Here is a 25684-nt window from a genome sequence, read left to right as displayed (position 1 = left end):
ACTTTTTCACCCAAAATTGCCACCCCCATTGCCTCCTATTATGTTAAATAGAAATTGCCTGAATTACCAGTAGAAGCACCTCATAGCTATAAAGGGCCTATACCAACAACAAAGGAAACAATTTATATGAACCAACATGCCCTAAAGTCTTCATTTTGGATTGTTTGCTACCCTGCTCACTGATGGCATACTTTATTTGTATATGAATTATTAATACAAAATTATCACTGAAATTAAAATATTTATTTTGTCATAATGAAAAAAAAAGTAAAAAAAATAAAACTCTAAATATTTCTATTGTGTGCCCTTTTTGGATAAGCATTCTTAGATCTTTTTACACCCCTTTTCGCTGTCTTTTTAAATAGCCCAGATTATAATCTCTTGCACCAGACCCTCGAGCTCTTTTTGGCTGTACTTGTGACTGAGCAGTAAGTTGCAATTTAATGGCACTAGAGTTCACTTTTGCAGCCACTAACAACTCCTTCATCCCTTTCATTTTCTGGCTTTGGAATGTAAGTGTGAGCAATTGTTCATATTCTGATTCTTCTCCTTTCTGAGGAGGTCCATTGTGTGAAGACAGCTGGGTGGACTCTTCAGTTTTAGACTCTCGACGGGGACCCCTTCTTCTGGAGTCTTCAGAATCATCATCCTCATTTGAAGAATCCAAGCTCAATAACGTTACCTGCTGCCTAACCTAAGGGCCAGATAAATACACTTTAAGAAACAGGACAATGTATATATATGTATGTAAAGTATCACAATCATGACCTTTCTCAAGACTTAACTGGGACTGAAACATTGACAATTTTTTCACCAAGTACAGGAGTGCATCCATGATTATTTAAAAAATAACAGGAATCCTTTAATTGTGCAAAATCAATGTTTCCTTCAGATATTCAGACATTTATCATCGATTTTGCAAAACAAAAGGATTTTTTTATTTTTTAAGCAAGTCCTATGAGTGCCGAGTCATTGCTGTAAAGAATATATATATATATATATATTTATTTATTTATTTATTTATATTAAGAAAGAGCATAGTTGGTGTTCGAAATGTCTGATTTTTTCAATAAATCTCTATTTTTTTTTCACACGTATGGCACAGAGTGCGGTACTATGTTACTTATATATATGTATATAAAAGTAACAAATAAGGGAAAACCCAGTGGGGGCGGGCTTATAGCTTATTGGCCTGTCTGACTGATATCAGGCAGATATCAATTAAGCAAGTTTGAAAATCCAACAGGATAAGAACTGCATCAGCATTTTGGCTGGATAACCAGGTTATGATATTTAGCCAATAATACATATACCTGTAGTTATATTCAAATCCAACAGGAATATTTGTTCCCATAGCAAAGTGATAATACGCTGTTCCCCATGCAGGTAAACTAGTGCAGGGTTTCTGTTTGTTAAGCGACATGTACAGGTGGAATATATGGCCCACTGAAAGCAAAAGCGGGCAATGCCACCTTTTTAAAAGAGCCTTTGTCTCTTCCAACTTAACTTGGTATGAAAACCAACACTCATCCTTTAAGTTCAACCCTCTGAACTACCAGCTCTAGTTTCAAATTTAGTTTTTTATTTTATATTATTATTCTTTCATTGGGGATGTTATTCTAATTCTCACCTGAGCATCAAATCTTCCCAGAGACTGCACTAAGAAAGTTGCCCATCCAACATGCAGGACAGGGGTTGGACTGTCTTCTTCCCATTTACAGATTCCATCATAGAAACGCAGGAGGTTTGCAAAGCACAGAGGATCTTGAAGGGCCGAACCAGACTAAAAAAAAAAAAAAAATATATATATATACAATGGCATGCTTTTGCTACCGGTACAATTAGTAATGCTTTTAAAAATCAATGGCTACTCACTGGACCATCAGGTGACATGGCTTCCTCCTTCAAAAGATTGGGTAACAAATCATTGGCTATATCAAACAGATCTTTATATATCTCTTCATCTTCACGGCAATAATTGTAACTAGCAAAAATAAGAAGAAATATTATATAAAAAGGGAAGGATGAGAATTTTAAAAAACTAAAATGAGAAAGAAGCATGGAAGCCTGACATTTAGGTGGCAGAAGTAAAATAAAATCACAGTACAGTAGAAAGGAGAAAAGGGAATTTGACAGAGAAACAACTTACCTTTGGACAACTGCAGAAGTCTCAGCCCAGGCTTTTAGTGCCTCTCGAACGTCTTTATTCCGGCAGTGATAAGCAGCCAAATAAATGTGGGGATATAAGTGCTGATTCTCAAAGTGCAAACAGGAAGAGGAAACAGCCTGTGAGAGAGTTAATAGCAATGGTCATGTAAGAAAAATGTATAAGAAAACCAAGCAAAGAGGGTATAAAACAAATAACCTTATAATAGATTTCCAGAGGCTTGGGACGTCCACTGGTTGCAGCCAAATCTTCGAGATCTGCCAAATTACCCAGGGCCATTGGATATCTGAATGAGTATGGGCAAACAACTAGTATTGATTCAGTAAGAAAGACAGATACAATGAAAACATTTTTTGTGAAACACTATACTAACAGACTGGAATAGGGTGTCAGATGCTAAAATTGAGATGTAAAGCACTATCCGGAAAAACAGCGAAATATGTGTTTATAAATAGGAAGCATGTTGAAGCGGGACGGGAAGGGAGTAAGAAATGTTTTGACTGCCGTGGCAAATAACGGACAAAGTCCCTGTAACAAACCCCTCCAGCAATAGAAGATGCATAGAAAGTCTTACTTTTCCAAATGTCCTCCATCATACAATACCCACAGCAACTTCTATATTGAGACAAAAAAAAAAAAAAGTTACATTCTGGAAGCTATATTTTCTCAAACTCTGGTAGTGTACCCTTGTATACTACAGAATACTATCTGAAAATTATTTTGTGAAATTGATTTGTAACACAAATGCCAATATAATTTATGAAAAAGCAACAGTAAGCCGAAATAAATGTGTGGTTTGCCGGTTACACATACATTTTCCCACAGAATCTGTTTTTTCATTTTAATACCACACAGATAAGCAGTGTTTGATGCAACAGGTCAGTAAAGAAGCATGTCCGTCAGTGTCTGAAGTCAGTGACAGTCATCGTTTTCCTCATAGGAAAATTTAACTTAGTTTTGTAATGTAGCCTACAAATCAGTTCAAAAGGGTACAGTTATAGTGAAAGAAAATTATACAGAGATCAGAATCTAGATATGTTCAACTTAAAAGCAAAATTGGATAGAGACTGCTTAGGACAGCCTCAAACTCAGAATCAGCCTCCCATGAGAAAAGTTTTGAGAACCTTTGAACAAGACAACTCCAAAATTGTTAAAGATAAGCACTATTTTTATCTGTGCTGATTTTCTATTTTGTGTTCCCAATTGACCCCTTTACTGTTCTTACACAGAGCAGTAAAGGAATACATTTAACAAAAAAAAATCTTAGCGCTGCTGCATATGTATTTATACATTGCATGTATTTGGACTCTCTTAAAAAAACAAGACAGTCCAGACTTTTTAGTTTAAAGGGGTTGTTCACCTTTAATTGAAACTTTAGTATGATGCAGAGGGTGTAATATTGAGACATTTTCAAATCGGTTTCCATTTTTTATTTGTTTTTGAGTTATTTAGCTTTTTATTAAGCAGCTCTCTAAATTGCAATTTTAGTAATCTGGTTGCTAGGGTCCAAATTACCCTAGCAAATGCATTTGTAGTCTTACACAGCATATGTTTTTAAGATCTGAGACCCCCCACCCCCATTTGGAAGAAGGCAGCAAATAATTAAAAACTATAAAAAAAAATGAAGGCCAATTGAAGAGTTGCTTAGCCATCCTATTACTAAAAGTTAACGCAAAGGTGAACCACCCCTTTAATAATCAGTGTAGGATTTGAACAATGTTAGACGCAGATGGAATTGGGTGGGACCTGAAGCAGAGAGCCATATTGATAATGTCACTAGTACAACTCATATGCTTGTTATACTTACTGAATCAAATGTTGGTTTAGGATATTTTTTTTAAAAAGGAAGAGTTTACCGTTTTACTGTTAGAATATGTCGTTTTTAAACACATATCCTAAACCTGTCATTTAGTCATCCTGTATTTAATCAGTCAGTCGTCATGTCACCTTGTTGGTATCAGTAGATCACCTGCTGCAACTGCAGCAACTCCAGACTGTCTGTGTGAGCATCAATTGAAGGATTTATGGCACAAACCATGAAAGCTACCTCCATGTGGCGGTCACAACGCAAGTATCGACCATTTAAATAAAGCCAGCTCTGGAACGAGAACAAATATGGATTTTAAGTGAAAAAACAGAGGACATATTTGCAAATATTTAAAAAATACCAGCAATGTTTCCATCCATGGTAATTTGATTAGGCAGTGTTGCGATTGCAGGGAACAAAAACCATCTTAAAAGGTTTAGCAATACAGAAAAGAAAATCACCTTTTCCAAGACACCAGAGCTTACAGACTGCCCCCTTCTGTCCTCGTTTCCTTTTCCATGCCAAGTGACTTCAGCGGTCTGCTCTCCATCTTTACCAAACACAACCCATGCATGGTCCTCTGATAAAGCTAGATGTACATCAGAAAGTCCCAGAACCTGACAGGCAGCCACCACTGCAAAAGCCACCCCAGGCGAGTCCAATTTTGTACCTAGGGTATAGGTAAGGGAGAAGAAAGGAAAGAATAACATCAGATGATGCCGCCTTTTTCAAAATTTTACATTTTAAAAACCAGGACAATGAACTGAAAGAACACTTCAAAAAAGAACTATTGAAATAAATGAAAATTTAATACAAGCTTCAGCTTACTGACCAACAAACTGTTCTAATCATAAATTCTAAGTATAATAGATTAACATTTCTATGCAGTTTCTGAAATATTCAAGTTACTGTTTACTATCCCTCATATACATCTTTTAGGGGGTTATCTTTCCTAAAACTTTTTTTATAGCTAATCGACTCCAGCACAAAAAACAGTCCGACAAAATAACTGACATAGTTACTAATTCTTCATTTAGAGGAAAAGCACCCCAACTTCACCATGAAGAGAGACAGTTGTTGAGAAAGGGATAGTGAACAGAAACTTGAATATTTCAGAAAAGGTAAAGAATTTAGGTCCCCTTTGAAGACAAGACAGATAACTGTTCTTAAGTAGTGTGCACCGAGTCCTGATCTAAATCCCATTGAACATTTGCGGAGAGATCAGAATTGTAGTTGAGAGAATGCTTCTGAAGCAGTTTACAAAGAGTGGTCCAAACTTGGTAGAATGACATAGAAAGCTATGGCTATAGGAAGTCCTTCCGTTATTCTAGCTAAAGGTCTACCAACTATTAGGTCTAGGGTGTGAATACGTTTGCCAGCCATTTTTGTCTAGGGTATCAATAATTTTGTATTTTTTTTCAGACTTAAAAGTATATGTTAAGTTCTCAATAAAATAAATTTCTGTAATGTTAATAGTGAATACAGGAATTGCAGAAACTTGGTGTTGTCAAACTCCATCAGCACTCACTGTTGTAGTTGTGAAGAATGCTTTTATTTCATACCAATTTACACCTTAATCCTTTTATGTAATGATTAATATTTGTATGAAATAAAAGCATTCTTAGCAATTTGCCGGGTGCTAACCAAAATATGTCAGTCCATGAAAGCACTCACAGCAGCCGCCATAGAGCGTGTATCAGCAAATCTTTATTTATGCATGGTGTATCAACGCGTTTCGGCTCACCTGGAGCCGTGGTCAGGATAGTGACAGGAAGTGTGGTACATCAATAAATAGCCCCCTTACCCAATCAGAGTTCAGTTCTAATTAAAACAGCAACTGTTAAAAACAACCTGTTATTACTAGATTGTGAATATATTAATCTAATATCCAATCAGTGAGCCAAAACGCGTTGATACACCATGCAGGAATAAAGATTTGCTGATACACTGACATATTCTATTTTGGTTAGCACCCGGCAAATTGCTACATGATTGGTGAGTGCTGATAAAGTGTGTGTGTGTGTGTGTGTGTGTGTGTGTGTGTGTGTGTGTGTGTGTGTGTGTGTGTGTGTGTGTGTGTGTGTGTGTGTGTGTGTGTGTGTGTGTGTGTGTGTGTGTGTGTGTGTGTGTGTGTGTGTGTGTGTGTGTGTGTGTGTGTGTGTGTGTGTGTGTGTGTGTGTGTGTGTGTGTCTATATATATAATATCTGTGTCAGGCGTCCGCACTCTGAAGACCGGATATAGCTTAATCTTTGTTCATATAGAGATTTGTTTGCAAAGATCCGCACACCAATGTTATTTTCTTCAAAAATAGTGTTTTATTTAGTACATAGATCCAAATGGATCTATGAAGAAAATAACATTGGTGTGCGGATCTTTGCATACAAATATATAATATATAATATATATATAAAATTTAGTTTCACTAAAGATTGAAAAACTTTAGTGAAACTTAAAAAAAGTTTGGACTAGTCTGCCATACATGCTACACAGAGACATTACAAATCAGTCGTTTTATACATGGTATGACATTGTAATAAATACAATTCGTAAAAAAAAAAAACTCAAATCCTCAACCTCTTACCTGTTACAAAACTAAAGAGTGATTGTATATGGGCTCTGTCTTTAAAATAAGAACGACTCAGACCATTCCAGATAACGTCGGACACCCTACGGATCAGTTCCCTTCCAGACACAGCGTCTTCTCTGGGGTAACAAGACAGATCCACTGCTCCGCGAGTCTGGGCTGTGAAGCGGGCATGAAGCGCTTGCGCAACGGACAACTCCAGTGCAGGAAAATATGGAATTCCAGACCGGGCCGATTCTGCTTTAGGAGTCCCATTTGATGGGCTCTCTTTCATAGGCCCTTTACCCTCCTTTTTCTGCACTGGCCTGGAATTTAGATTTTTATTGGCACTCTCTTCATTTCCTTCATCCTGGTCTTTCCTTCCTTCTGAACTTTCTCTTCCACCTGCACTTTTGCTATTCTCCTTGGTTGAGGATGTCACTTTAACAGAAGTTAATTCCCCTTCTTGATTGGTGTTCCCTCCTGAGCTGCCCTTCCTTGATAAGTCTCCCCTTGTTTCCCTCTTCTCCTGCTCTAAATTTATACTCTCGTTCTTCCCCTGTTTAACGGAAGTTTTTCTGTTTACCTTTGCTCCTTCGCCACCTATCTTAGCTAATAAAGCGGGGCCTGTATCTGGTAGGGAGGCCACATTAGTGGGTACTACACGATTGACTGCTAGGAAGTGCTCAACAAATCCTAAGGTAAGAGACAGCAGGGCCAAGTCAGGTTCGGGGCGTGACAGCTCCCACTGAAAGAGACTGACCAATGAGTCCAGAGAGTTAATGGGGAAAAAAGACTTTTGGGTCGGAAGGAGTCCCATACTGCAATACGATAAGCTGCTTGGAGGGAATAGAGCAAAGAAGGTGATTACACAGGTCCGGACTACCCGCTACAGGCGGTATAACAAATAAATAGAGGTGGAATGTGATCGGATCAATCACTTCATTCAGTCCACAATGCTCAGACTCAATGAAGCAAATACGTAATAAGTTCCGCAACCTCCAATTTTCTTGCTCTGCATCTGTATCCCGCTATGTCCACTCCTCCACGACCATCTACGTAACTGCTTGCGTCTGACGAAATTCGGAGCAGGGCACCCAGAACGAGGCAGCGGGCCAGGCCAGTGACGGAAGTACGTTCCATACGCATGTGGGGGTGGTGCTGAGGCGCTATTGCGTTGAGAGGAACGTGCGATTTATATGTGTAGACTGAAGCCGTAATTAAGTTTTTTACGGTACCGTCTGCCAAAGTTTCTGGGTGCGGTTCTGTAAATATAATTGTAGAAGAGAGAAAACAAAGAATTATGAGTAACGGCGATATCAGAAGCATTAGTCTTTTCATTGACAATAGTGGCACCTTTGCAGGTGGATAAAGCCGAACAAAGGGGCGGGGCAGATAGCATTGGGGGTGGAGCAGTGATGTTGGGCATGATGACATCAGAGGCAGGCACAATGATGTGGATTTATAATGCCGTGCATGAGTTATAAGCAACTAGCTGGATTTCTGTCCAGTGTTTACAATGTTTTAAATGGGGCAGAACAGACAGCCCTTTGACAAACTGAGATGTCCAGTTGAAACCCACACAGCTGGGTGGTTCGCCAATGAGGCGACTTGAGACTGTCGCCTCAGGCAGCAGCAGCACCCCATTAGGTACCAGGGGCGGCAAAAATGCCGCTCCTGGTACTTTAAGAGCCGAATTTCTGAGTAAGACCAATCCTTTAACTACAGGTATTGGATCTTTTATACAGAAATCAGTTATCCAGAAAGCTCTGAAATACAGCAAAATTCTCATTTAGAAAAACTATTTCTTATTTTTGATTGATTTGCTTATTTCTGTTTCTGTAATAACAAGAAATTAACTGCACTTCATAATAACTAAGCAATGACAAGGTGAGTATCTTGGTGTTTAATTGATTTTCATATATGGGCCACAGGCCCGGACTGGCAATCTGTTGGTTCCAGCAAATGCCAGAGGGGCTGCTGTAAGTTGCCATAGATGGGCGGCTTGGGCCTCTGTGTACTTGGAATGCCAGGGCTTATTGTGAATCCCAGTCTGGACCTGATTGGCCAGATTATTGTTCGGGTTTCACAAGGCTGAAAACCGAACAGAAAGTTGAGACCCAAACAGGACTTAGCAAAACCGAACTGCTCGATCAAAACTGAACAGGTGGCAACCCTAGTGGCACTGGCAGGAGCTTTTTTTTATTTTTAGTAGGTTTTACTTATAAGTTCTAATACATCTGATTTTTAACCAGCTACACTGCCGTTTAGTTCAATTTTAGTCAAAATGATATATAATATTTAAGGAATATTTTCCATGGAACAGAATGCTAACAATACTTTTATGGATGTAGATCATAATGGGACAACATCGCTAAAAGTAGATCTCTCATTAGTAAAGTATGAGCACTCCTGCTATAGAGCCTAAGTTATTTCGCAATAAGTAAGAGAGAAGTAAACTGGACTGAGTGACCGAGAATCTAAAAACCTTTGACCAAGCCCAATTTTAAAAAAGCATTAAACTATAATTTTAAAAAAAAATTAAATATACAGCAGAGTTCCGCCAATGCGCTTTTCGCAATGTTTGCTTTCTCAAGGCAAATGGCGGCTAATCGTGGGATACGTGCTTAAATCACTTCCGTGTACCGCGTCATGTGTCGAATCTTGCGAGAGTTACTGCAAAGTCATTTTGCACCGGACTTTCCAACATCATGCGCTACGTGGTTCTATCGTAGGGAGCCAGGAGTCCATTAGGACCTATCACAAAAAGTCGCATCCTTAAATTCTGCCTATTAAGGCTGTCTCCTTTCTCAGCCTGTAATATTTACATGATATTCCCTAGAGTAACAGTCCTATTAATTCTGCTTGTAAATAGATTATGATGATTGCAATTTTTATTAGTCTTAGAGATATATATATATATATATATATATATATATATATCCAATTCCAAAGGTGCACTCCGTAGACCAAGGCAGTACCTGGGTGCTCAGCGTTGGGGGTAGATAGAACTTTGCAAAATAGCGGCACTCACAGGGTTTCTTAGTGCAAATAAAAGATTTTTATTGAACTTGACGTTTCGAGCCCACACAGGGCTCTTCGTCAGAAAACAAATGAACAAACAGAGTCCCCACAAAACCATACATTTTAAACCCTCATTTGGCGCCAAACATAGGTTGCCATGGCGACCCAAACGCTCACCAGTGCTCAGTGCACGTAGTACAAGTGTATATGTAGTCAATACAGCAGTCCATTGGCATCTCTAGGCTAAGGCAGCCCTAGCGCTTTAGTACGCCAAAGAATCGATAGAAAGAAGAAAGAAAGGAGAGAGAATGGCTCATCGTGTCAAATTAAATCCACCAATTCTGCCCATAATGAACCGGCCAATCAAAGGAGCGGGTCGGGTCTGCCTGCCCAATCCGTATGCGGTATAGAGGTGGGAGTGGCCGGGAACGCCACTGGACTTCAGTACATGGTCTCCTACGCTAATGAATCCTAGCAACAGAAGGGCACAGCGGCGAGTGTGTACGCCTCAAACCAAACGCCCGAGGGAGTTGTATTCATGGGCAGCAGTCTCCTGTGCAAGGAGCAACATATTCAATTAATGCAAAGCGCCCTGGTTAGCGCCATATGCCAGCCGTATTAGCTCACCACTCATAGTGGATTATAGGTGTCAGGTCCTTCCGTCCAACCCCATGTATGACCGTCAATCAGGTACTCAAAGTCTGTCATGCCAGGTTGCCGGGGCTAGTGGTAATTGACATGGTCGATGAGCCATATAGGAAATAGAGGTTGGGTAAGTCTAGAAAGGAGGAGCATAGGGGAAAGGGAGACACAATCTCTGCCAATGGATAAATTGCAACATAGCACCATAGAAATAGTGCAGTTAGTTTGTTATGCAACAATGGCATTGTAAAACATCCAAAAACATATGAGCATGACACAACACAGTAATCATCATATTAATAAGCATATGTCCATTACAATTGGGGATGATTATAGAAAACAGCCTAGGGGCAGGGTCTCGTTCAGGCCACGGGGGGCAACAGTGTCCAAACGATATATCCACTTGGACTCGCGTTTCAGGAGTGCCAGGTCTCTATTACCACCCCTGAGCAGGGGTGGTTGGAAATCAATCGCCATGCATCTGAAGGTTGGTAATCCATGTCCCTTGTCCAGGAAATGCCTTGCCACCGGCTGTTTCGCTGTCTTCTCTCTAAGGGCCTTGCTGATAGCTGATCGATGGTTCGCGATCCTGTCCCTCAGTTGCGTGGTGGCTTTGCCCACATAGTAAAGACCACATGGGCATGTTATGATATAAACCACGAATGATGAAGTGCAAGAAAGTCTGTGTAATATCTTATATCGTTTACCCGTGTGTGGGTGAGGGAAGTCCTTGCCTGTTAGCATTGACCTGCATGTAGTACAGTCTGGGCAACGGTAGCAACCAAGTTTCTGTTGTGTGGTTAGTCAATTAGATCCTTTGGTTATCTTACTGAGAAAATCAGTCCTCATCAGGATGTCTTTTAGATTCTGATTTCGGCCATGGCCGATCATAGGTGAAGGGGCTTGGTACAATGATAAGGTATTATCCATAGCAATAATCGGCCAGTTCTTTTCTGTGCATCTCTTTAGGTCCTTAGATACATGTGATTATTTGGTCGTGAAAATCATCTTAGTCAGTGGTTGGTCTTTTTTGGGTTTGTTGGTTAAGAAATCCGTTTGGGATGATGTGAGGGCTCTCTGGAGCTGTTGTTTCAGCAGTTGAAAGTCTCTCTCAGTTGGAGTTGGGCTTTTTGGGGATTACTGTTATTGCGTATTGTCCGCAGAAATTGGGAATAGGGAATTGCCCGAATAGTAGAAGGTGGGTGATCACTGCCGGCATGTAGGATCGTGTTGCGATCAGTGGGTTTTCTATACAGGGTAGTGCCTAGGCCAGCGTCTGTTTACGTCTGACCTACGTCAGTAGGTCCAAAAATTCGATACTTTGCTCATCAAAATTTAGGGTAAACCTTATTGGCGAGTCCAGGTGATTGAGCATATTAACGAAATCTTTCAAGGTTGTGGAGTCTCCATTCCAAATCAGTAGTAAATCATCTATATAGCGTAGATATGTAATAAGTTTGTCTGCAGCCTTCTTGATAATGTTCTCTTGTTCATACTGTAACATAAAGAGGTTAGCATATGATGGCGCTAGGGCACTGCCCATGGTGGTGCCCGAAGTCTGTAAATAGAAACTGGTCTCGAATCTAAAGTAGTTACGAGTAAGGGCCAATTCAAGAAGCTCCGTGAGGAATTCAGTTGGCACCGATTTGTCCATGCGTGTCTCCAGTGCTCTTCTACAGGCCTGAATCCCTTGATCATGAGGTATGACGGTATAAAGACTTTTAACATCCATGGTGGCTAGAAGAAAGGTTTCTGGTAAATGTCTAATGCTCTGTAAGATCTGTATGACATGTGTAGCGTCACGTGTGAATGATGGCATATTAACGACCAATGGTTGTAGAAAAGAATCAATATAGGTTGCCACAGGTTGAAACAGTGAGTCAACTGCTGAAATAATTGGCCTACCCGGTGGTGCAGATTGCGACTTGTGGACCTTGGGCAATGTATATATAATCGGGATCCTGGGAAACTCTGAGGTCAAAAAGTTCAGTGTATTTTGGTCAATCCAACCAGCCAGATGGGCCATGCGCAGCTTATTATCCAATTCACCTTTGAATTTGCTCGTGGGGTCTCCTGTTAAGCATCGATATGTAGAAACATCAGAAAGTTGGCCTAGAAGCTCCTGTCAGTAGTACTCATAGCTTAGAAGAACTATTCCTCCCCCCTTGTCTGCTGGGCGAATGACCAAGTCTTGGTCCTGTTTCAGCGTCTTGATTGCTTGCCTCTCCATAGGAGATAGGTTTTGATGAGGTCTAGTTTGATGTATGGTCTGGATCATCTCTTTGGACATAATATTGCTGAAGGTGCGGATTGCTGCAGGTGTGTTAGGTGGTTCAAACTTGCTTGTTGGTTTAAATAATGGAGTTGTTGTGCTAGGGCTATATCTAAAGTGTTCTCGTAGCTTCAATTTGCGCTGGAACCTATGTATGTCGCTTAAAATCTCAATAGGTTCAGGTGTCTTGCTCGGTATAAACGAAAGGCCTTTACTGAGTAGAGAGGTTTCACCTGGTGTGAGAACATGTTGACTAAGGTTGAAAATCACATTCTTCTCCCCCGAGGGGGTTTCCCTCCTAGGTTTGTACTTGCTCCTTCTGACGTGGCTTCTTTTCCTTTTGTGTTGTCTAGTCGAGAGCGTGTTTTCACCCCTAAAAAAGAGTTCTGCTCTACTTGTGTTGAAGGGCTGGAGTCAGAGACGGTCGATTGATCTGAGCTGTCCACCGTTACCAATGCCCTTGGCTTATGTCGTCGTCTGATGTTTGAATATCGTTCTGATTTGATCCCCATTAGCCAGCCATAAACCCGTTTTTGTCTATAGTCATCGGCAACCTTCCTCACCTTGGTCTGCTTAAAGTTGGTAATGTCTTGTTTATGTTTACCAACTACATCGGTCAATTTCTTTAACCAGTCGCAAGTGTTGTCTGTTTTCAGGATATCCAGCTGACTCGTTTCCACTTTGGCAATATCCTCCTTTACAGTCACCAAGTCTTTCCCCACCTGTTCCACCACCAACAAGACCAAGTCCAGAGAGCAGCGGTTGAGGATCCCGCACCATTTGCTGCAGAATTCAGGATTGTTCCTGCCGATTGTGGGGATATTATTAATCCTAAAGCCCCTTGGGATCAGTTTCTGACGGTGGTAGTTGGAAAGGAAAACCCCTTGTAGTTGTAGGTCAACCTCTCTCCTTTTTAAGTCTAATAGTTCATGATATATATTAATAGCTGATTTACTCACAGTCTCTTCAAAGCAGCTGTCTGGAAATAGAATCCGATCCGCATCCTGTGCTGTGAAGCCAAATTCTTTGGTTGTGTCTATGCTCAGTGTGTGTGGGATCTGTGTGTCCTCCATTCCCCTTTGGTCGCTCCTGGGTAAGTAAGTTGTTCGGTGGAATTCTGGAAGTCAAATGTAGTCCTACAAACGGCTGGATGCCCAAATCAGTGAATAAAGTCTTTAGATTCTTTAGATTCGAGACCAGTTTCTATTTACAGACTTCGGGCACCGCCATGGGCAGTGCCCTAGCGCCATCATATGCTAACCTCTTTATGTTACAGTATGAACAAGAGAACATTATCAAGAAGGCTGCAGACAAACTTATTACATATCTACGCTATATAGATGATTTACTACTGATTTGGAATGGAGACTCCACAACCTTGAAAGATTTCGTTAATATGCTCAATCACCTGGACTCGCCAATAAGGTTTACCCTAAATTTTGATGAGCAAAGTATCGAATTTTTGGACCTACTGATCTATAAAACAGACGTTGGCCTAGGCACTACCCTGTATAGAAAACCCACTGATCGCAACACGATCCTACATGCCGGCAGTGATCACCCACCTTCTACTATTCGGGCAATTCCCTATTCCCAATTTCTGCGGACAATACGCAATAACATTAATCCCGAAAAAGCCCAACTCCAACTGAGAGAGACTTTCGATCGATTCCTAGAAAGGGGCTACAAGGAACAACTGCTGAAACAACAGCTCCAGAGAGCCCTCACATCATCCCAAACGGATTTTCACGACCAAATACTCACATGTATCTAAGGACCTAAAGAGATGCACAGAAAAGAACTGGCCGATTATTGCTATGGATAATACCTTATCATTGTACCAAGCCCCTTCACCTATGATGGGCCATGGCCGAAATCAGAATCTAAAAGACATCCTGATGAGGACTGATTTTCTCAGTAAGATAACCAAAGGATCTAATTGGCTAACCACACAACAGAAACTTGGTTGCTACCGTTGCCCAGACTGTACTACATGCAGGTCAATGCTAACAGGCAAGGACTTCCCTCACCCACACACGGGTAAACGATATAAGATATTACACAGACTTTCTTGCACTTCATCATTCGTGGTTTATATCATAACATGCCCATGTGGTCTTTACTATGTGGGCAAAGCCACCACGCAACTGAGAGACAGGATCGCGAACCATCGATCAGCTATCAGCAAGGCCCTTAGAGAGAAGACAGCGAAACAGCCGGTGGCAAGGCATTTCCTGGACAAGGGACATGGATTACCAACCTTCAGATGCATGGCGATTGATTTCCAACCACCCCTGCCCAGGGGTGGTAATAGAGACCTGGCACTCCTGAAACGCGAGTCCAAGTGGATATATCGTTTGGACACTGTTGCCCCCCGTGGCCTGAACGAGACCCTGCCCCTAGGCTGTTTTCTATAATCATCCCCAATTGTAATGGACATATGCTTATTAATATGATGATTACTGTGTTGTGTCATGCTCATATGTTTTTGGATGTTTTACAATGCCATTGTTGCATAACAAACTAACTGCACTATTTCTATGGTGCTATGTTGCAATTTATCCGTTGGCAGAGATTGTGTCTCCCTTTCCCCTATGCTCCTCCTTTCTAGACTTACCCAACCTCTATTTCCTATATGGCTCATCGACCATGTCAATTACCACTAGCCCCGGCAACCTGGCATGACAGACTTTGAGTACCTGATTGACGGTCATACGTGGGGTTGGACGGAAGGACATGACTATCTCTGTTTATTGCTCTAAGGAACGTACGTGGGCATGACACCTATAATCCACTATGAGTGGTGAGCTAATACGGCTGGCATATGGCACTAACCAGGGCGCTTTGCATTAATTGAATATGTTGCTCCTTGCACAGGAGACTGCTGCCCATGAATACAACTCCCTCGGTCGTTTGGTTTGAGGCGTACACACTCGCCGCTGTGCCCTTCTGTTGCTAGGATTCATTAGCGTAGGAGACCATGTACTGAAGTCCAGTGGCGTTCCCGGCCACTCCCATCTCTATACCGCATATGGATTGGGCAGGCAGACCCGACCCGCTCCTTTGATTGGCCGGTTCATTATGGGCAGAATTGGTGGATTTAATTTGACACGATGAGCCATTCTCTCTCCTTTCTTTCTTCTTTCTATCGATTCTTTGGCGTACTAAAGCGCTAGGGCTGCCTTAGCCTAGAGATGCCAATGGACTCTGCTGTATTGACTACATATACACTTGTACTACGTGCACTGAGCACTGGTGAGCGTTTGGGTCGCTATGGCAACCTATGTATGGCGCCAAATGATGGTTTAAAATGTATGGGTTTGTGGGGACTCTGTTCATTTGTTTTCTCCTGACGAAGAGCCCTGTGTGGGCTCGAAACGTCGAGTTATATATATATATATATATATATATATATATATATATATATATATATATATATTACCATTCTTATTTATCGTTAAAAAACTAAATTTTATTGGTTACATTGTTAAAAGGTTATTGTTCCCATGAATTTGTGAAAGGTTTTTATTCCCATGATTTTATGCTACTTTTTAAATAAAAAAACTTTTTCGCATAATTAAATATAAATTATTTTCATTTATTCCTTTTGGAGAGACAGTGTCAAGTTTAAAAATCCAGTGGCTTTCACTTCTGAGTGGGCCTCAAGGGAATTAGTGGCCAAAGGCATTGAATAGCCATACGTTTCACATACTACTTCTGCAACTATATAACCTGCCTGAAACAAAGACCAAATAGCTGCCACGATGATGGAGTTGACTGACTTACTGTTCTCAACTGTTATATTAAAACAATCTAATGTACAAAGGAACACAAAAGGAATGGTGTCACTTGTATATCTAATGCTACTGAAAGCAGTGTTTGTATGCCCCTGTCTAGTCTCAGTGACTAACAAAAGAAATGTTGTCTAAAACGCGAGAATTACAAGAAAAGGCCTAGTATACGCCTCGTATACTACTTAACTCTAAGGGGCAGATTTATCAAGGATCGAATTTCGAATTGAAAAAACGTTGAAAATCAAATTAAAATAGGCCAACCGAAATTAAGTCAAAGTTTTTTTTTTGGTCGAATAGGTCAGTTTTCAATCGCATAGGTCCGTATTCGGCCGAATTCGAATCATACGAATACCCCATAGGCAAAAACAGCAATTCGGCAGGTTTTAGATGGCGAATGGTCGAAGGGGCAGATTCATCAAAGGTCGAGGTGAATTTTTGAATGAGAAACATTCAAATTTCGAGCTGTTTTTGTATACTTTGACTAGGGTATAGTCCAAATTCGATTCATATTTGAAAAAAATTAAAAAATTTGAATATCGAAATTTATCATGTACGGTCTCTGTTTTAGCCTATGGGAGACCTCCTAGAACCTATTTGGAGTCAATTGGTGGACTTTGAAAAAACAATGTTTTTTTTTTCGAGAAAAAAATTGAATCGAATTCAATCGAATGCGCTATTCCTTGTATTCGTAAAACGGACCTATTCGACCAAAAAAAAAACTTTAACTTAATTTCGGTTGGTCTATTTGAATTAGAATTTCGAAGTTTTTTCAATTAGAAATTAGGCCCTTGATAAATATGCCCCTTAATGTACGTTAATAATTTGAAGAGTAGTTTTTTTAGTGTCAGTATCAAATTTAATGGCACATAATTGGTTCCTTTCCTTACCTGTTTCATTGAGGCGGGATACAAGTTGTAAAATGTGTTTTAACTATAGAATCCTTTAAACAAAAAATTATTTTCCATCTAAACCATGGGTTGTTCTATAGGACAAAAAAACAATATTGCCAGTTTTAAGTGTTTGTATAGAATCAACACTTTATTGACTTCGGAATAAAAATGTAAGGTGTGGTAACTCCAAGGCACGTACAGAATTGTCAGAAAGATTTCTTTACGGTACTTAGCGTAATATTAAGCATCAGATTTGCAACTTATAGGCCTTTTAAACTATAAATGTTTAAATATTCTTAAAAGCTGAAATGGGATTGTCATTTGCAGCAGCAGCTTTGATGTTTCATTTATATAATGCACTGTTTGTCTTTCAATAGAATAAACCATGTTAACCATGTTGTTCACCATTAAAATTAACTATTAGTATAATGTAGAGAGTGATATTCTGAGAACATTTTCAATTGGTTTTAAATTTTTTATTATTTGTGGTTTTTAAGTTACTGTATTTAGCTTTTAGGGTCCACATTACCCCTGGCAGCCATGCATTGATTTTAATAAGAGACTGGATTATGACTAGGAGAGGACCTGATGAGAAATATAAGTAATACAAGGTAGCAATAACAATAAATGTGTAGCCTTACAGAGCATTTGTTTTAGCTTTTGAAAGCTGCAAAGAGTCATATGAAGAAGGCAATTAAATAAAAAAAGATCAAAATGAAGGCCAATTGAAAAGTTGCTTAGAATGAGCCATTCTATAACAAAGTTAAATTTAAGGTAAACCACCCCTTTAAAGGACCAGTAACAGTAATTTTTTTTTAAAAAATGAGTTCCTTTTTAACGAAAAAAAAACCCACCAACACAGTTTAAACTTTTAATTCGCAAAGCTTTTATTAAGAAATTACTTACCGTTTCTCTGCATACGCTCCTCTTCTGAAACGGCAACAGGGCAACGATCCATTGTGCGGCGCTCGATTTCTTCTCCCTGCCTTCTATAGGATATAGCCAGGGAGGAGAAATCGAGCACCGCACGATGGATCGTCACCCTGTCGCCGTTTCAGAAGAGGAGCACATGCAGAGAATCATTAAGTAATTTCTTAATAAAAGCTTTGTGAATTAGAAGTTTAAACTGTGTTGGTGTTTTTTTCATTAAACAGAAACAAATTTTGACAAAAAATTACTGTTACTGGTCCTTTAAGGAAAACACAGGTTTGCACAAGCATTTCTATTGAACCCATTTGTTTTGCATACCAACGTGTATGGTTCTTTGGTCAGTTATTTATCCTAAGACAAATTTTTAATGTGAAAAGAAGCACTAATGCTCCCAGAATTGAAAACTGTCTGTTTCATGTCTTACCACTTCTTTTTATTGCTAATGCGTGGGTGCATTTCAGGCTTACCAAAAAAACTGTCCAAACAGTATTTTGAAACTTATCAAAAACAGTAGAACGCTTCTTGGGCTTCACACAGCTGTTGTCATGGCATCTGGTTGGTTTGTAAGATGGGTTACTAGAGATAAAGCAAACTTTGCACCTGTTAGTAGATTGGCCCATTAACTTTCATTCTAGTGACAAATATTACATGTAGTCCAGCAAGTAAAATAGTACAGGTAAAAATCAATAAACATTTTTATATTTAGAGTAACATGGATTGCAACAATATACAATAATAAATATAATGAATATATTTTGGACAAATATTATATTTAGGTAAATATATCAACTTAAGATGATATGATGGAGCAGCACAAAAGTATGTGTATATGTACATGCATGTAATTAACACATACAGTACATACTGATAAGTGCAGAGATACGGCTTGCAGCAATTCTTTATATACACACACACAGTGGTTCCATTTCCTTTTGTTATTTCAGCAATTTCCTTTAACTAGAGTTGTACATGAAACGTCTTTACATTGAAAGTGTGCGCTAAAAAGATTTTCTATAAATATACAGAGGATTCTAAAAATAGATTGTCAGCATTTTGGGCTGTTCTGCCATAGTCCTATACAGCAGACTAAGCATTTTATAAGATATGAACAGAAGACATGTCCCTTTCTCTTTTTTCATGTAATGTTATACTCATTATTTTTCTTGTTTTCTGTTTCACGCTTTATTTATTTGATTAACCTCTTTTCTTCAGAAGGTGGCCCTTTCTTACTCCTTTAGCCACTCTATGTCGCATCCCAAATAGTTTGATGCAATCCCTACTTTTATGAGCATCTGTTCATATTTGATCTATATTGACTTTGAAAATGCAGTTATTTCCTCTGAGGGATGCAGATATGGGGGTTGGGAAAACGAGTGTATCCTGGTTTGCACACACAGCGGTATGATCCCATTGTATTTATACAGCGGCTGTTCTTGCAGAGCGATCCTCTTGGATTTTTCTGCCTGCATTCATCCAAATCTGTGATAACAAATGAAATACAATTTACTAGTTGAATGCAAACAAACAGAAAAAGCGTTACGCCAATTAGTTTCATTAGGACGTAAATTGATAAATTATTGAATGAATAGAATCTACAAAAACAACTACAGTGTATTCAAATTCAGATAACTGAATTTTTATTTAAAAATAAAGGTGCTTCTACACTTCCAGATCTGCTCATTTGACAAGGTCACCAACTTGGTGAATATGGGCCCGATTTGCCCACCCACATGCAGGGACAAATTGGGCTGAGCCAGCACTTGGATCATGCACTAGGCAAGTCTACATCAATGTGCCAATTAGCTTTTTTTGGTCGGTCGGGCAGGATCTATTGGGGCCCTCACACATGGGTCAATAAGTTGCTGACTGATGTTCAAGAGACTGCAGCTTTTATCAGCCCATGTACAGCCACTTTTGTTCTAAATATAGCTCTTGTCTTGTTAATATTGCAAATATATTAATCATTCATCACATTAAACTCCTAAATCAAACAAGGATAAATTTGACATTTCGCATCAAACAAATGTTGGTCAACAACATATAACCCATCACTTATGAACTGTTATCTACAAAATGTCAAGAGATAAGTGATTGCGACTAGGTGGCAATGTCTTTCCATTTTCTCTTTCTTAATTCTACATTAGGTAACATTTCCATATCAATCCAGCGATGAAATGTCAAATCCATATAGATTGATGGAAAGAAAATAGGTTATTAAAGCAAAAATTTGCTGGAGCTGACTGATATGATTTTTCTTTATCTTCTATTCTTTTTTAACTTAATATAAATTAGATCATAGAAGATACATTTATATTAATTTATAACAATAAGCATTTTAAAGACTTTAAGGATATATTTCTTGCTCTGCTTACAAATTCTTCCTTCTGCCATTGATTATTTCCATTTTATACCCACCCTAAACAACTTTCCCAGCTTCGCACTCAACCTAATTCCCTTAGATGTTGTTTATAAGTTATTAATATTGTTTATCTTGCCAGGCTCATAGAAGAGCTCTTTCATGAGGATAGCTACTTTGTTGCTGACCTACATAGCTACATAATACAGTATGGGTTTTTTATTCTGGAATGCTTGGGAACAAGGTGTTATGGATAAAGGATTTTTTCATAATTTGGACCACCATAAGATTAGATTTAAGACTACTAAAAAGATATGAAATTTATTTAATTATCAGTTCATTATTAGCTTGGTTATCATCAAGTGCATCTATGGGATACCTTTTCCACAAGCCCATTACACAGAAATCTCTGAATTATGGGAAAACCATCTCCCATAGAGTCTTGTTTTTAAACAACTAATTCTCATTTTGCATTAATCTAGACTGGTGCCCAAAAAATGGAATTGGTTTAATTTAATTTTTAAATGATGTTTAGCAGACTTTAAGGTATTGTGATACTAATTACGGAATGATCTCTTATCTGTAAAATCCCAGGTTGTAAGCATTCTGGATAATAGATCCTATACCTGCAGGAATAGGTTGGAGAAGGTGTTCACGTACAAAACATTTGCACTAATTTAATATAGCTAGTTATATAGATAGCACCAGTGAGTATGTAATAAAACTTTTTATTTATGCGATTATTTTCCCCAAAAAAATGTGCATCTAGTTAAACAGATGACCAGTAAATGCTACCTGCTGATTCGTTGTTATGGGTTACCGCTCCTAGGAAAATGTTGTGTCTTTTTTTACATAACCCACAAAGTTTGCTATTTTATTGTTTCCAAAAATGATCTTTATTTTTAAGTGCATTGCCTTAAATGTATTTGCCTTTTAGACAACCAGATCAAGAGTATGCCCATATTTAAGTTGCAGTCTTTTCTGTTTGAGGGAGGAGTTGCAGTTCCTTCTCTTCCTTACTTTTCACTACAGTTTCAATGGGTAATGTGTCAGAAATCTGCCACAACTGCAACAAGCTCATGCGTAACATTAAGGGGGTTATTTATTAAAGGTCAAAGTTTTTTATACCTTGAATGAACTCACAACTCGAAAAGTGTGTCTTATTTAAGAAAAAACTCTAATGGAAAAAACTCAAGTTTGAGTTCCGAAAACTACAATTAATCGAGTTTTCAGAAAAAAAAAATTAATCACTCTTATTGTTTCAGGCAAAACCCTTCGGAAAAAACTCAAACATCATGAATGCTATTTACATCTTTAAATCGTTCAAGGGACCTCTGCCATTGACTCCTACATGACCTTGACAGATTTAAGATGGTGTATTTTAAGGGTCTGGATATAATAAATCTTGAAAGAAAAACTAAAAAAAACCTCAAAAAATAAGATTTTTAACCTGAAAATGGGATTTTGACCAAAGAAATAACCTCGAAAACTTGAATTTTTGTGGAAAACACAACTCGATCCTTAATAAATAACCCCCAAATGAAGAGTCTTAACTCACCAAGACAACGAGTTCGGGTTATATCCAGCTGAAAGCCCACTGGACACTCACAGGAAACACCATAAGGCCCTCTTCTACAGTGGCCATTCACACAGGGACACTCATCTGACCCTTCCTCTGAGCTGTCATGATCTGAAAAGAGCATACTTTCACACAGTGTGTCATAAACAAAAAAAGGCTTAACGAATGAAGGTGAAAAGTGCAAAACGGACAGAAAATTTAATTTTTACCCACAATACAGCAGTTTACCTGTTATAATGAGCATGTACATCTTATGTGTGATTAGCAATGTGATTCCCTTGTAAATCACATTAAATTTTCAGTGCAAGTTTTATCATTTTGCCTTAAGGGTGCCACAATTTTGCATCCATATCAGCATTTTGCATTCGCGCTTTTGTTTGTAGATGAACCTTAATTAGCAATAGGAAAGAACATAATCCACTGAAAGTAAACTTAAAGAGGAAAATGTGTTACCTCTTCTGTATTTCTTTAAATGAAGTGCACTTGATTCCCAGAAAGAATTAGCCTCACTATGAGAAGCTGAGCATTGCAGAGCTGGAAAGAACAGGAGATACACTTAGCATAGTTACTAATAAATACAGTACACAGACAAATACAAGATTATTTCTAGCGAGCATACTTATATTGCACATACATATGAAGATGAAGCACACTTAGCTCGCTTTTTGAAGTAAAAGATCTGTTTACATATACCAGATGCTGCACTATTTAGCTAATTTTTTTTCAAAAGTTTATGTTAACAGTAGCTAATTCGGGCGTTACATGATTAACTTTAAAAGGTAAGGGAAAGACCCAACCTGCATTCTCTGGACAAACCTACAGCCTTCATTATACCATTACCACTGAATATTTCCGGGGGGGAGGCTGACACAGTGTTGAGTCTTTATCATCAATATTTAGTAAAGGACATATTTACAGTCCTCCTCTTACAGGTTGGCATCTACATGACATGAAGAAGAAAACCCAAATAGTTTAGCTCCCAAAGAAAGAATGTCAAGCAATTTTTTGCTACTCTCCAGAGTTAGGTTAGGGTACATACTGGAACTTTTTACTTAAACACATCATTTTTAGTGGAAAATCATGGTCCACTAGACTCTCCAGGATATCATGCTGTGTGCATTTATTACTGGAAAATTATGCAACATACAAAACTTTCAAAAATGTGTTGTTAGCCCACAGAATGAACATATGAATATTTCAAAATCTCTTAGCTTTCAAGATATGTTTCTATACCTCACCATCCATTAACCACCACCCCCCGCCCCATTTGCACCTCTGTATCCTTCTATTAGAAAGACAGGCTATGCTGTGGGGGTAGGATAACTGGCAACTGATTAACTCTCCTGCCAATCCCTGTGCAGTTGTGCCTGCATTCCTCAACTGTTCGGGCAGCATGATGTCCTTAAAGGAGAAGGAAATCTAGTCGGCGCAAAAACCCTCCTCTCCTCCCCCCTGGCCTACCTGTCCCGCTGGGCAAATGCCCCTAACTTGTTACTTACCCTTCTACGCAGGTCCAGTCTACGGAGATCACCGACGCCATCTTCTTCCAAGCGATCTTCTTCCTGCTTTGACTGGTGGCGGTACGATCTACTGCGCATGCGCAAAAAGTCACGAAGTGAAATCGGAAAACTTTGTGACTTTTGGCGCATGCGCAGTGAATCCGTACCGGCGAAATGCTCCTACTGCGCATGCGCCAAAACGCTGGTCAAAGCAGGAAGAAAATCGCGTGGAAGAAGATGGTGCCTGTAAACTGTGTGGACTGGACCTGCGCAGAAGGGTAAGTAACAAGTTAGGGGCATTTGCCCAGCAGGACAGGTAGGCCAGGGGGGAGGAGGGAGGGTGGGCAACACACGGGAGGGGGGGAGGGTTTTTGCGCCGACTGGGTTTCCTTCTCCTTTAAAGAGTTTGCTGCCCTAAGCTTGTGCCAGTGTGGCCTTCCCACAAGTCAGGACCTGCCTCTTCACCATTTCTCAATATACAATAATGAGTTTCATAATAATATTGCCTAAGTCAAAAATGATTAAGGATTGTGTGAATAACACAAAGATGGGGCAGACATAAAGGGAATGTTTTTTGAAGTTACATAATTTTTCCAAATGTGTATGATTAAATTTGAACAAGATATACAAAAAATGCAAAATCTGGAAAAAATGGTCAACTTCAGTTGTCCAGCGCATTAAAGTCACATGACATGTGACTTTGTTCAGCCAGGTTGACCAAATTCTACCCTGACTACTGTATTGATATATATTATATTATTAATATAAACAATACCTATTACTATTTTTAGATTTGTTGATCTGCTACTGGGGTATCATTAATGCAGCAGGAGAGACCTATCTTTGGGGTATTTGTATACACCCGCATTCCTTCTTTTAAGCCAATACGGCAGCAATCTTCATTTCAAAGATTTTAAGGGGCAGATTCACTAAAGGGTGAATTGTCGCCAGCGACCCCTTCACACACATCGCACCACTTCACCAGGCACAAATCCACTACCACTACGCTAGTTCACTAGTATGAAAAGTTGCGCCCTGGACGCCAAACGCTGGTGACTTTTCGGTAGCATTACTTCGGCAGTTCATAGTGAAGATGCGTTAGTGATTTTGTGCTTAGGGCAATTTGTATACACTGGGAAATTTAAAGTTTTATGGAGGTCTTTATTATAAATGTTGGTGCAAATGCTTGAAGTTACCATTTTTTCTTACTAATATCCAGGGAACCTTAATAAAGACAAGAGAGTTAATATAATGCCCTACACATGAGCCTACTGTAAAATGAATGTTCCATATGTTATAAAAAATGTCTGGAGAAAACCGGTTACCCAAACAAAGTCAGGACTTTTGCAGGCATTTCCACTTCAAAAAAGGAAAAGTTGCCAGCATTTTTTGGAACTTAAATGCATTTTCGGCATACAGGATATGATGTAAGTGACTGAAGACTAAGGAAGATCTAGCTTTTTTTTTTAGCACTTCGTCTGGTCTGAGGTGGCTAAGTCAACCAGAGCGAAGAGTCAGCTGGCGATAGAGTGCGAACGAACGCTACCGATGGTCTCTTTCACTAGTGAATTGGCACCTGCGCCTGTTAGTGAATTGACAATGTTGCCACAGATGCTAACGCTGGTAAAAAATGTCGCCCTTTAGTGAATCTGCCCCTAAAAGTGAAACAGACATTTTCTCGTAAAAAGTACACCAGAACTGATTTTTTTCAATGCCACAAAAATCAAATGTGGTTATGACATTTTATACCATCAAGTTGTCTACGTGCTATGCTGTTTGTGGCGTTTGTAATTTTTCAGTATTCATTTTGAAGTGCAAATGCAAGGGAAATATTTAATTGCTAAAGGAAGCAGTTGCTATTTTTATGCTGATTATTAGTTTGGAACTGATACATCTCAACCACTAACTGTGTGCTACTCAAAACTAAGTGAATTAAAAGCATGCTTATACTTTATATTATTCAGGTACCAGATCAATGCATGTGGGAGAAAGTCTTCTTAAATCTGCCTAATGTTGGGTTTCATATATATCAGCATACCCATGAACAATGCATGTAGGGGAATGCAGCCATGCTTGGATAGTGTACATTTTCCAGATTATCCATTTAAAATCAGATTCATTTTAAATAAATCCACCTGTTCTATGCATAATTTATTAAAA

General features: G+C 39.1%; 2 protein-coding genes across 2 annotated transcripts in view; both read right to left on the bottom strand.

The window, feature by feature from the left end:
* Positions 1-221: 221 nt before the first annotated feature.
* Positions 222-7604, bottom strand: men1.L (menin 1 L homeolog). The gene is given in 9 exon segments (NM_001127769.1): positions 222-694; positions 1631-1783; positions 1876-1984; positions 2150-2286; positions 2366-2453; positions 2742-2782; positions 4137-4265; positions 4436-4644; positions 6557-7604. Coding segments are annotated over 9 exon segments (2028 nt in total). The 5' UTR covers positions 7359-7604; the 3' UTR covers positions 222-334.
* A 10665-nt stretch (positions 7605-18269) lies between these two features.
* The window catches only part of ltbp3.L (latent transforming growth factor beta binding protein 3 L homeolog), an 85504-nt gene continuing 78089 nt past the window's right edge, over positions 18270-25684 (bottom strand). Inside the window, exons 23-25 of the mRNA XM_018257727.2 lie at positions 22479-22559; positions 22005-22136; positions 18270-19569 (exon numbers count right to left, since the gene is read on the bottom strand). Of these exons, the coding sequence (XP_018113216.1) occupies positions 19421-19569; positions 22005-22136; positions 22479-22559 (362 nt within the window). The 3' untranslated portion in view covers positions 18270-19420. The remainder of the gene's footprint in view (positions 19570-22004; positions 22137-22478; positions 22560-25684) is intronic.

This window comes from Xenopus laevis, chromosome 4L, assembly GCF_017654675.1.
Source record: "Xenopus laevis strain J_2021 chromosome 4L, Xenopus_laevis_v10.1, whole genome shotgun sequence".
Taxonomy (NCBI): Eukaryota; Metazoa; Chordata; class Amphibia; order Anura; family Pipidae; genus Xenopus; species Xenopus laevis.
The sequence above is the reverse complement of the archived record's forward strand: the minus strand, read 5'-3'. Positions and strand labels throughout refer to the sequence as shown.